General features: G+C 39.0%; 1 protein-coding gene across 1 annotated transcript in view; it reads right to left on the minus strand.

Annotated features, from left to right (window-relative positions):
• nck2a (NCK adaptor protein 2a) overlaps positions 1-14,020 on the minus strand; it is a 42,614-nt gene that overhangs the window by 7,056 nt on the left and 21,538 nt on the right. The window contains exon 2 of the mRNA XM_037686537.1: positions 6,380-6,621. Coding sequence (XP_037542465.1) covers positions 6,380-6,605 — 226 coding nt within the window. The 5' untranslated portion in view covers positions 6,606-6,621. The remainder of the gene's footprint in view (positions 1-6,379; positions 6,622-14,020) is intronic.

Raw genomic sequence — 14,020 nt, forward strand, 5'->3', positions numbered from 1 at the left:
GTGTGTGTGTGTGTGTGTGTGTGTGTGTGTGTGTGTGTGTGTGTGTGCGTGTGTGCAATCAAAATGCACAAACTGGTCATGTAGTGAAGTAATAGAGCTGTACCAGCAGGTGCTGTGATTTAAGATCACTTAAAGTGAATCGGTGAGCGATGTGGTCTTATAAATAGCCCCCTGGTGGTGGTGGTCTGTTTTTGATGAAAGTGCCGCGAGGTCTTAATGCATTACGGTGTGTAAAGCCAGTAAAGGCTGTCAAAAGGCTTAACACACACACAAAAAGGGTAAATGGAACAATTAGACTGTTACAGGGGAAATGTGTGCAGAACCATAAACCTCTGGAGAGCATGGGCCTGCATCAAGGCTAAATGTCTATTTGTGTTAATGTCACTTGGATCCTCAACATCTAAATCAAGTTTGTTTTGTTATTTTGATGACGAACAGGTGTGAAACCATTCATAATTTGAGGTTCAAATGTGTAAACCGGTGCTGCAGTTGTCTTCTTCACTAAAAACCCTGTGGTTCCCAAACTTTACAGCTTCTGACCCTCAGAGTTACAGCTGCAGAGACTTCTGACCCCAACTGCTCATGACTGAAAATTACAAAGTCAGTCAAATAGTCACCTAGAGTCAAGACAATCAACTGGACTGGACAGATAACACCAACATCCTAGAAAGGGCAGAGTCACCTTTATCTTCTGAGGAGACTCAGGTCCTTTAACATGCTGCAGATGTTTTACCACTCGGTGGTCTCCAGCATCTTCTACGCTGTGGTGTGCAGCAGGGTGAAGAAAGCTGATGTCAACAGACTCAAAACTCATCAAGAGAGCTGGTTCAGTTCTGGGAGTGGACCTGCAGTCTCTGACAGAGGATGCTGAGGAAACTGCTCCAGATCCTGAACAACACGTCACACCCCCTGCATGACACACTGGGCTCTTACCGCAACACCTTTGGTAAAAGTTTCTGTTTTAAACGTGCTCTATAAATAAATCTGACTTGACCTTCAGTTGTAGACTGAGACCACAGAAGATTTTAACCAGTGCTTCTGGAACACAAGACAAACAAGCACACTGATTTTTTTTTTTTTTTTTTGCTAAATCCTATAGTTATATATAGTTAGGGTCGGCTTGGGTTTCCTGAGCTGTCTTTTAGTTATGCTGCTATAAGCTTAGACTGCTGGAGGACAAACTGACCACACTTTTCACTCTGCTACTGTCTTTACTTACTCTGCTCAACATTTGTAATTATTTTTTCTATCCTTAACATGCGGGTTTTTTTTGTCTTTCAGATATACCTGGACCTGCCAGTCTGTGTTCGTCTGTCTCTCCTTCCTGGCCTCTCAATCAGCCGGTCAAAGTAGATGGCCGCTTGTCCTGAGCCTGGTTCTGCTGGAGGTTTCTTCCTTTTAAAAGGGAGTTTTTCCTTTCCACTGTTGCCACTGTGCTTGCTCAGGATGGGAGACTGCAACGAAGCCAAGATTCAACTTGTCTGCAGGATTCCTTAGATAGAGAACTTTACTAAATGGCTTTTATGTGAATGTTCCTGTAAAGTGCCCTGAGACAACTTTGTTGTGATTTGGCGCTATATAAATAAACTGAACTGAATTGAATTGAATAAACAGGTAGGTGGTGACAGATGGGCATGTCAAAAATCAGTTAATTATTTAATTATACATACCTTAAAAAAATCTTATAAAATATCTTGAAATGGGTTGACTCTAAATGTTGATCAGTTTTATATTAGGTCTGCAAAATATATCAAAACGTTATCATTGCAATATTAGCGCGCGCAATGTTAAACATCACAAAGAACTGCTTGGACAGCAATACGTTATGCATGGTTAAATTTCCAGTATCATGCATTCATGGCCTGTATAGGCCTGTCACGATAAATTTTGCTGTGGGCGATTAATTGTCTCAGAAATTATTGTGATAAACGATAATATTGTTTGAAATTTGACAAGTAATTATTGTCAAATTTAAAAAGAGTTTAATTTGTTTCATGTGTAGTACTGGTTTTGTGACCACCGGATGGCAGTATAAGATAGTTTGAACCAAAGGATGGATAGCAAGGGAGCGAGCAGCGTGTCTCTTTAAGAAAAATGGGAGGGAGGCCCCTTGACATAACATGGGCTGTCTTTTGTTCTCAAAATGGCCAGCGCTCAGTGTGGTTTGAGCTCTTAGCGTAGCATTTTTCACACAAAGCTTTTAATAAAAAATTTAAAAATCAGTAAATAAGTTCTCAGCTTCTTTTTGCAAAGAAAAAACTTTTTACACGAAGGTACGGGTTTCAACCGTGAATTCTGGATCTTCGACAAGACGGAGATTTATTCCTGAGGTCAGCCTGTTAGCTTAGCTCGTAGCTTAGCTGCTTTTAATGATCCAAAACCTTGATTTTGGATTGTTAAAACAGATTTTAAAGAGAAAGTGGGGTGGGGGGTGTCAGGAAGAGCACCAGAGTTGAAACATTTGTCATCCAATGTCTTCAGAAAGAGACACGAAGAAACAATAAAGCCGATAAATGAAAATGAGGTTGATAATTTTAATTTATCCTGCGATTAAATGATTTATCGTTTATTGCGACAGGCCTAGTTCTGTATTTAATATGCATGTATTTAATCAGTCCATCAAACTGTAACTGGCCTTGATGCCCACATCTTGTTTAAATTATAACTATGACAGAAGAAACAATAAGTTACTGGTAATTGTAATCACCATTACAATCTTAAGTGATAGAAACTGTCCAGATGACCTGACTGAAAAATGGATTGTATACCTGGATTATTGAGCATGGACTTTGTTGTTTTCAACCAGTTTGACAAGACTGTCAACAAGGAAGAGGGCGGGCAATGGAGGAAGGGGTGTACCAAAGAGACCATCTTATCACAAGCAGAACTGGTTTGTTCCACTTTGGAGTAAGCTGTTTGGGGGAAGAATCAGTTGTTGTGCGTTTCCTCGACTGATGAAGCCTTCCGGACAGAAGGTGAAACGTTTCAGCACAAAAAAAGAAACTGTCCAGATGACCCGTCTGAAAAATGTTGGATTGTATACCTGGATTATTGAGCATGGACTTTGTTGTTCTTAAGTGATAGTATTGCACACTACATGTTTTTTTCTAATTTTGTGCAGCCCTAATTTAGATGTACATTCTAAAATTACTCTCAGCGAGTTTCAGTAAATCTTTCCAGTGGTCAATACAATTTTTTACTAACAGAGAAACAAACATTCTCTCATACACGCACACACTCTGTTACATGATGTCCACCTTTTATGGCTGCAGGCTGCATTACTCCAGACACCGGTCAGGACAATCGGATCAGATCCTGTGTTACTAAATATGTGGCTTTCAGTAAAATACTCATGGACATACATTTTGCTTGCTTGTTGGTCAGACAGGTGAGTTCTGACCCAGTTTCTGCAACGAGTAGCTTCTATGCTGATTCTTTTTTACCCATTACTTTTTTTTATTTCCTAATAGATGAAACTAGGGCACTAAGCAGCGGGCAGCCATTTATAGTTAGATTCTGTTGAGATGAATACTGATGATACAACCACACTAAAAAGAAAAAAAAACAAATGAAGAGGAAAAGCTGAGGATAACTAATTACAGACGATCCACACTCTCCATAATCATAATGTGGACTCACTGAGGAAGATGAAAGAAAATAAATCCCGACTGGAGGGGATGAAGCAATCAATCCATCATCCAATCAAAATCTCTATTCAAGTGTGTGAGTAAGTTCCATTAGCACCTGACCTCACCTACTGTTCATCACCTCATCATGGAAGTGTTCTGGACTATTTGATTTTCACAGGCTTTTAACACTAAAGAGCTACTGGCAGGAAGCACGCTGCTTGGGCTGAAATGGGACTGGGCCATAATGTTGCAGTCGATATGTAACTCAGTCAGAGAACAGTGAGGTGATCCATCATTCCAGTACAACCATTAAATGTCTGACTTGTCCTGCAACTACAGATCACATAAAAGCTGGGGCCCATGGTGACAGAGAACTGAGTTGATAGAGACAGGGTTGGAGCAGTGAAAACAGCGAGTGGGGGTGTCATCTCTGCACCGAGCAATCCCTGGTGATGGGGACTGCAGGCTGTGCCACAGTGACCGACATGCAGCTGCAGTCCCCCTGAGGGCAGGAATCCACAGAGCTGAGAAATCCATGCATTAGATGAGACCTCAGTCACTCATTTCTCTCCTCTAAACCTTCTCCCCTCAGCTCAACCCCCCCTGTCTTTCTGGACCATACTGTTACTATTTTTATTACGACTGAACATCTTGATCATACTGTCTAACGACTCCTACCAGATGTTTCTATTTTCTGCCACAACCCCTTTCTCATTCTCTACTATTCTGACAAAAAAACACATCTCTTATGCTGAAACTGTCAAACCAAATTATTAGCAACTGCTAAAAAAAGGAGCAGGAGGAGGATGTCTAATTTTTTTCTCACTTTTTTTGGCTTGAGCTCTATGAAACATCCCTGATTAGATGAAATATGTGGCTAACACCATCTAATTTGTTTAGGATACTTGCTGTGTGGGTCACATGTGGCATTTGTTTACTAAAAACTAAGCAACAGCTGGGTGGGTGTTGTTTAGGAGCTTAATTGTTCCTAATTATTTCATTGCCAATATGCTCAAATTCTTAAAGTATGCAAATTGATAAGACAACAATCTATCGGAAAGCCTGAAACCGTTTAGGAGCAGCTAACGAGATAATGTCTTTTGTAATAAGACCAAATAAATGGGACTAATTTGATGTTTTGAGGAATGGCTTGCCAGCTCAGCGCTGTTTTCTGCATGCAGTTGCACCAAAAAGCATCCTGACAGTATGAAAACATCTCAGTGAACTGATGCCAGATAACTGCATGGAGAAAAGGTTCAAGTCGCTGCTTACTGACAGACAGAACATGTCTGAGCATCACAGTCTCTACACAGCTGTAAAACTAGTCCAAAGCACAGGAAGAATGAGAAATCAGAAAACAATGTTAAGAGAAGCTGATAGTTTGACAAGAAGTAATTTGATTACATTTATTTTTAAATCAAAGGCGACACGTTAAAATAATTTTATGACGACTAGGCATGTCACGATAAATTTTGCTGGGCAATTAATTGTCTGAGAAATTATTGCGATAAACGATAATATTGTTTAAAATTGAACAATAAATAATTGTCAAATTTTAGAAGAAATGTTTGTTTGGAATCTAGTACCTTTTTTGACCACCTGATGTCAGTATAAGACCGTTTGAACCAAAGGATGGATAGTTGAGCAGCGTGTCTCTAAGAAAAATGGGAGATACTACGACGTGGGCTGACATGGTGGACACTCGATGTGGTTTGAGCTTTTTAATATAACATTTTTCACACAAAGCTTTTAATAATTTTTTTTTTTTAATCAGTGAAGTTCTCAATTTCTTTTTGCAGAGAAAAACAACTTTTTACACGAAGGCACGGGTTTCATCAGTAAATTTTGGAGCTTTGACAAGACGGAGGTTTATTCCTGAGGTCAGCCTGTGAGCTTAGCTTCTCAGCTTAGCTGCTTTTAACGATCCAAAAACACGATTTTGGACGGTTAAAATGGTTTTTAAAGAGAAAAGAGAAAGGGAGGGGGTCAGTGAAGAGCACCGGAGTTGATCCTTTTGTCATCCAGTGTCTTCAGTAGAAAGAGAGAGACACGAAGAAACGATAAAGCGGATAAATGAAAATATGGTCGATAATTTTCATTCATCGTGCGATTAATTAATTTATTGTTTATCGCAACAGCCCTAATGACGACATACGTGAAGTTATTTCATATACCAAGAGGTATCAGACAAATCCCTAAACGGGTTGGAAATTACAATTTGATGCAAAGATATTGCACAAGAGAGAAAACTTTAAAAGAAAACTGTTGTTTTTACCAGCAACTAATTTAATTTGTTTTAATCACTTAATGTTAAAATAATGCTGATGGAAATATTTCTCTTGCTCAATTTATAAAAAGGTAAACAACTCCCTTAACTTGTATTATGTGCGCCATATTCCTTTTAACAAGCTGCAAGTTGAACCCTCATAAATAGACTAATGTATTCAAGTCATGACTGTGGACTGAATGACACTGTGCTGACAGCTGAGAGCAACGGCCAACTCAACAGGCTCCCTGGAGCGCACACAAACAGCTTCCAGCAAAGATAGAAATGCAGCATGAAAATTATTTCAACACACACACACCTCCATGTAACATCTCATCTTCTCCTCCAGTGTGTACAAAGCGTTAAAAAAAAAACTATTCAGTTTTTCTGCTTTTGCTAGAAATAATCTTCAATTTAACGGTGACAATTCGTACACTGGGGATAACTTTTTCATCCCAGCAGCGTGGAGAATAATAATTCTTACCCAGTGTGTCTTTGATGTTCTTCACCAGCGAGCCTTTCTTTAGGCTGTTCTTGCGTTCCACGTAGTTTGACGGCACATACCCCGTCTGGTTGGCGGCGTTGCGAACGCGCCACCATGTCTTCGAGTCGTCGAGGAGGAAGAGACGCTCATTTTTACGGATGTCAAGTTCCTGGTCCTGCTGGGCCGTGTAGTCCCACTTGGCTACAACAATCACCTCCTCTGTCATCTTTCATGGAGTCCTCCTGTGAAGAAGAAGAAAAGGAGGTGGAGTGAGCAATGAAGTAATATTTAATTCTACTTTCAGATGGGGTTATAGTAAAGTAAAAAGCCATGATCATTAACAGTGACATAAATAAGGAGATAAAAAAAACAGCAAATAAAAATCACGCTTTTAGGAATGTAACTACCGTTAAACTTTTATACTTATATTTTGCTTCCAAGGAGCCAGACTTTCTCCATCTTTTATAGTTTAACAGTTTCTGAAAGATCTTTTAAAGTTTTACTTTGAGTTTGTTGCTTTATATTAATTTTCTGTCCAATTCTTGAACTTGCCATGGCAGCACATTGTGCAGTGTGTTCTTAAAGAAAAGTGAACAAGCTGAGGACAAAAAGGACAGCCAGGCCTTAAGAATATCAGAGCGGATGAAAAGTGAAAGTCAAGCCCTTAAAAGGTAAATCTAGAAAATACCTGACACAGAACACAAGAGATGCATCAATCCTTATTTTGTTTTTGTCACAGGCTGTTTGTGAAGACCCAGTTTAACATGATCTATTTGTTAGGAGACTTTTTATATCCGCAAAACAACAATGATATTTACGTCTATAACTGGACTAAAAATGAGTAAAAGAGCAGTTAAAGCTCAATCAAAACGTTATATTGATCAAGGTCACTTTGAAATAGTACAACAAAGTCTGGTACTTTAGAAGAAGAAACGAGGGATGACTCAAGACTTTTGCACAGTACTTCATTACTTCTAAAGCATGAAATAATCTTAAGCCATGTGTGTAAGGCGCAGCACCGCTGGCACAAGAAAGAAGTCATTACAAAACGATCCATAATCATCCCTGAATAGAATAACTGCTTACCCCGCTCACACTGGGCATTAGTCTGGATACAACCTGGAAAGGCTGCGAGTCGTTACATAATCAAGCCCAATGTTTATGATAAAAAATTGGAGTCTGCATTGCTTTAAAAAGGATAATTCCTTTAATGGAAATTATGGGAACATTTAAATAAAGCATAAGATCAACTAAAAACTTGACCTTTTATGACGATCTTTAAAATACAGACTTCAAATACGTATTTCTGAAAGGGTGAGTTTGGTAGACAACCGCACAAACACACAAAATCAATTCACGAGAGTGCACATCTCGTTTGTGCACATACATGAAGACACCTTGCCTATCAAGTTTTTTTTGTTTTTTTAGACAGGCAGGAAGTGATTACACGCTCTAGTTCACCAGGCTTTGGTGAGGTCAATGGACGTGAGTCAGCAAGACCACCTAACTGACGAGGACACGTGGTCTTGAGACTGGTCGAGTAAAGACGAGACGCTCTTGATGTAAACGCTCTGTAAGAAGTTTCTGTGCAAAGAGACAATGTCACGGCATGAAAACAATGTGACCAATCCAGTTTAAATTTAACTCACGGTAACATTACCAGTCCGGAAACAAGATCAGTAGAGAAAATAATGAAGTAAAACTGGCCACGTTTAAATTGATTAGGTCGTAAAATAAAGTAGTTTCCTGTACTGAAATACTGGATCATATCAGGAAAATCCTTTAAAATTAAAGGTCTCGCATTCTGTACATTAATGCATGGTGACAACTCTCAGCTAATTTATTTTCTCTGATTCATCAGGCATCTTGTTACCAATTCAATGCAGTTTATTTATATAGCACCAAGTCACAGCACAAGTCATCTCAGGGCACTGAACAGAAATATTAAAATATAAAAATAATAATTTAACACCATCTGAGCAGACTGCTTTGAATTTAACTCCATCGCAGAACTCTCATCTTGAGCAAGCATGAAGGCGACAGTGGAAAGAAAAAACTCCCTCACGAGGAAGAAACCTTTAGCAGAACCAGGCTCAGGACAAGCGGTGATCTGCTTCGACCGGTTGGGTTTGAGGAACGGAAAACAATGCCTGGTCAAAAATCAAATGGCAAGACAGAAATAATATTAAATTAAAAGTATTCCATTTTAGCAAATTTTTAAGGAAATGAGGTCAATTTGTCCTCCAGTAGTCTAAGCTTAAGATAGAATAACAAGCCAAACCTAACTATAGGATTGATAAAAAAGGAAAGTCTTAAAACTGGACCATGTGTCAGCGTCATGGACAGAAACTGGAAGTTGGTTCCACAAGAGAGGAGCCTGATAACTGAAGGATCTGCCTCCCATTCTGCTTTTGGAAACTCTAGGAACCGCAAGTAAGCCTGCAGTCTGAGAGCAAAGTGCTCCGTTAGGAAAATATGGAACAATAAGATCTCGAATATAAGATGGAGCTAGGTTGTTGAGAGGTTTGTAGGTTAGAAGTAAGACTTTGAATTCAGTTCTGGACTTGACAGGGAGCCAATGGAGACGATGGAATTTAACAAACAGAGGCATGGTCGTCCACCTTTCACAGACGTGAGCAATAATCATCTTCAACAAACCAGCTTTCAAACAAGTTGTTTCATTGTAGCAACAGGTTCACTCATTCACAAATATTAATGATTCAGTGTAGAAACTCCTGTCAAGTCAGAAACAAAAGAGAAAACACAGGTGTGTAAAAAGAAGCATGTGGGCAGATTTGTGCATATTTATAGAAAAAAAAAATGATACAAAGGAATAATTTCCCCCATGTTTTATAATCATTTACATAATATTAATGAGCGGAAGAGCAGATTAAGTTCAAACACAAATAAATTATGATTAATTAGAAATGTTCTGTGCAAATAAACATTTCATTTCTGGCAGAACAGTTTACACCTTCTTTGTAGGCTACTTATTATGAAACACAAACAGGAACGCTGTGCAACACTGCTTGTGATTTTAAGCTGCATAAATTCAATTCTGATTCAATTAGGCCCCAACCACAGAGACAGAAGAGCCATTACCAAATCCATCCTTGTTATGGTCACAACCAGAAGCAATGAGGAGTATCATAGCATCAGAGTGATTCATAGATGCTTTCTAGTTCTACATCAAGAAGAAATAACTCGAGTGGAACAGTTTGCACAGTAAATGTGCCTCTGCTCGCCATAGCTAAAGCTGTCAAACTGGATTGTTTCACAGGCTGGGACAGGGACAACAGACGAAACAAGAGTCAGAGTGTTGAGCAACACAAATAGTTTGTGCCAAGTTCTCCGTAAGTTAAACTACTCAACTTTCCCGGATGTGACAAGATGTACCGAACAAAGACAACAGGAGGACTGAGATTCAAGAGCTGCTCTGACATTTCAGGAAGATACAAAAGCAACAGCTGTGAATCCTTAAAAAAGAGTGTGATAAACCAAAATGGAGGGACAGATTTATGACAAGATGAAGGATGGTGACGTCAACTCTTCCAGGAGACAAAGTAGATACCTATAGGCCTCTGTGCCTCGGGCAGTAACAGCTGGATTAGTCCAGATTGCACCCTTCTTTTTGTTTTAGTGTATTTATTCCTCTGTTGGATGGACTAACGAAACCCCAAAACAAGACAACTTAAAATATTCTCATTGGGATTTCACAGCTGAAAAACAAGTTATTGAAATATGAATGGCTCTCCTTGAATTCAGTGAGCGATTTCTAACATTTTGCCATCGTGTTATGGATATCTACACTTTCAACATGACACCAGTTTGAACTGCTGCTGTCACAGAGAGGCAGCATTAATAATACAGATGAAGCCAATGATCCGGAGAGACGGGAGGAAGAGCAACAGAGCTACAATTCTATGCTATGACATACTAAGTATGTCATCAATTAACATAACAATAATAATAAAATTTAATGTAGAAAACTTTTGGGTAGACCTCTGGTCAGCTTTAGATGTTAACTTATTATGAAGCACGGTCCGGATGAAGTTCGTATCATATGCTGTGCAAAACTTATCTCACAATTTTAATAAACTTTGATAACCACTCACTTTAAAAAAGTTTAACAAAGAAGAAAGCCCCAACAACTTTTAAAACTCAATAAACTCAACTCTGAAGTTTATTTGGTTACTTACACAAGTAGCTGAGGACCTCCGAGCTGCTGCATGAGAGAGAAGCTCCCACAGGAAAATTCACTTTGCTAAAACATCTACACTTACAAGCGAAAACAGAGACGGTGAATAAAAGCAGTTTGTATGTTTTACTAGGTGCTTTCTTAAAAATGTGATGCAGTAGTTTGAAAAGATGCTAAATAATATGAGACAGCACTCAGGTGGTAACAGTGTATCAGATTATACATTTTTCCCCACTCTTGTGTTTGTATATTACTGCTTGTGGTCTCTTAAAAAAGTCTTCACTTGATCCAAAATGCTGCTGCCAGACCTCCGATGAGATTTCAGAGATCATCTCTCTCCACTTTTCGCTTCTCTCCATTTGCTTCTTGTCAAATTCAGAATAGAATTTAAAATCCTACTTCTAACCTACAAAGCTCTCAACAACTACCGTAAACTCAATCTTATAATACAGATCTCATTGTTCCATATATCCTACAGCACTTTGCCCTCAGATTGCTGGTTTACTTGTGGTTTCTAGAGTTTCTAAAAGTAAAATGGGAGACAAAGCATTTTGTTATTAGGCACCTCTCTTGTCAATGAGGCTACTATGGACATACATGGACATAAGTAATCGGATTAAACGGCCATTCGGATTATTTTTTGTTTATTCAGCGCTATCCGAAAGAATTTGTGATCAGAACGGGTGGTTTATGCCGATCCATAACCCAAACGGTGTGCATACAAACACTTAATCTGGCAATTGTTTTCCGATCGTGAATAACTGACCTGACTGTGCATGTGTGACCTGTGTCATTTCTGCCTGGCTAATGCTAATAATATTAACGTGTTGGGGAAGCAAAACTGGTCGGTGAGCGACAACATTTCTACTAGAAACTTTGAAAGAGCTCAAAAGTATCTGTACCACCTGTAGCTCAGTCAGGGAGTGCAGTAACGTCTCCACCGTCGTAAAAACCTGTCGCGGGTCCATTTTGGGCGCTCAGCTTTGCTTACGTTCATCCCAGAAGTAAACCAGAAGTAGAACTTCTTCTTCTGTGTTTTTTAAGGAGAGTTTACCACTCTGCGCATGTCAGTACTTGTGTTCACAAATAAACTCTGCTGCATGTAAACTAGGGTTGCACCGATTCACTTTTTTCACTTCTGATTCAATTCCGATATCCGCGGTTCAACATCGATCGATACCGATCCAGGGAGAATAAAAAGTGCTGAATTAACAAAAATGGTTAAATCATTTGGCCATTTTTGTTGTCTACCTGGATGTTTGAGCTTACAAACCCAGTGCTGAATTAACTTAAAACATTTGTTTTGTTAAACGCAGACATGAATGTACTGAATTACAAATTTATTGAAAACTCTGCACCGTAACAAAACCCATCAAGAGCTTCACACGTTTGGTCAAACATGTAAAAACAACACCACTTTAATTTGTTCAGTCAGTACGCTAGCACGTGATGTCACTCAGAGCACAAAGCATAGACAGTGAATAGATCTGCCCAGTCATGGATCGGTCACATTGTCACCGACACCCGATCCAGAAGTTTTTCCGATATTGGCATCGGATCGGTGCATCTTTAATGTAAACGCTCGTCATGGATGGATTGCGCCCATGTAAATGATACATTTAAATTATTTAATCTGAAAACATTTCAATCCGGTCAAAGAATTTTGCGCATGTAAACATAGCTTCTGTCTACCTGCTTAAGACTTGCCTTTTGTAGTTGGGGTTAGAATGGGTTTTCTGCTTCTATAGGCTACAACTGCTGGAGGACAAACAGACCACATTCCCTCACTCTGCTGAGGTCTTTACTTGTTCAACTCTGTTCATCTTCGAGATTATTTCTTTCATTAACATGCATTATTTTTGTCTTTCTTCCCACAGAATACACTTGGATCAGCCATTCTGTGTGTCTTTTTCCACTTCTCTCTAATGCCAGCCAGTTGAGGCAGAAAGCTGCCAGTAGCTGGTCTGGTTCTGCTGGAGGTTTTATTCCTGCTAAAAGGGTTTTTCCTTTCCACTGTCACCCGAGTGCTGCTCAGGATGGGAGATTGTGACCGTTTGAAGATTTGGCACAATTTTGTACAGTGCTCTGAGACGGCAGTTGTTATTAGGCGCTATATAAACAAAACTGAATTCAATATATTTGACGGCGGAGACATTGGTGTAAGGTGTATCTATGTCACAACATTTTGCAGCTCTACAATGACAGAAGTATTCTATATATAGAGAGAAAAACATGTGGATAGCTTGCAAAACACAAGTGAGCAGTAGCTACAGTACCGACACCAAGTAAACAGTAGAGCCTACATTTACAGGATCAGAACAACTTCATTTTCTATGATGTCATCTTGGTTGCAAACAAACCAAACCACAACTGGTCCGGAGATGAACTGGAAGATTATTGTTGTTTTTCATCAGTGTCTCACACGCAGTACAGCAACAAGTTTGACTTTATACGATTAGTTTTGTATATCTTGTGATGCATCTAGATTTGTTTTAACAATGCTGCTTCCTGCCAGGAGACAGACTGGCTTTATTAAAGAATTAAAATAAAGTAATAGCAACATCATTTTCAGACAAAAGCATTGAGGCTTACTGTCTTACAACTCTGATGGTGAAGTGGCAGCTAAACACGTAACAGATAAATAGCTTAATCTAGATCTCATTAAAACTGTTGGAGACTGGTTGACATTTAAATGGGAAAGATTGAAAAGAAAAAAAAGGGCAAATTTTCCTTTGCAGAATTAGCACTGCACATTATATCAAATAATTATCGTCATTTCAATATCAGCAAGCACATTATGACTATCGCCAGGAGATGCTTGGATTGCAATGCATCATATGTTCAAATACCATATGGTCATGTTGTGCTGACAAAATATAATTCGTCTATCCAGTCAACTCACTGGTCCTGATGGTTTATATTTATATTTTTATGTAAAAAATACGCAGCTCTATGCTGAAATCTGAGTATTTGCAACAAAGTGACTACAGAGCTGTGTGGCTGCATTCTGAACTGCCTTCTTTTTTTTAATCACAGTATTTTTCTGTTAATGGCTTGCAAAACTGCATTCTTGCATCAGCTCTATTCAAGAAAAAAAAATTAACTTATCTTTCAAATTTTTTGAATGGGTAAAAGCTCGAGCATCAGATCTGCGTGCAACTTGTTCAAGGAAATTGATGATGACTTGTGAACTAGTCAGCCCAGTGAAATATGGTCTTTACATCTTTCAAAGTACTTCAGACCATTGAAAAAGTAAAGCAGCTGAATAATTCTAGGACAACCATGTTAATGTAGGAACACTGTTATTCCTCAACTCTGTATTGAATAATCGCAGGCTTAACCTTCGTCTGGACAAAAGTAAAATGTGGTCATTTGTTTTTGTCGGTGAGTCCACCAGGTCCTCCTTCAGATTACTTTTTTTTTTTTTTGACTGTGCAGGCCGA

This window comes from Nematolebias whitei, chromosome 13 (genome assembly GCF_014905685.2).
Source record: "Nematolebias whitei isolate Nwh7 chromosome 13, NemWhi1, whole genome shotgun sequence".
Lineage (NCBI taxonomy): Eukaryota > Metazoa > Chordata > Actinopteri > Cyprinodontiformes > Rivulidae > Nematolebias > Nematolebias whitei.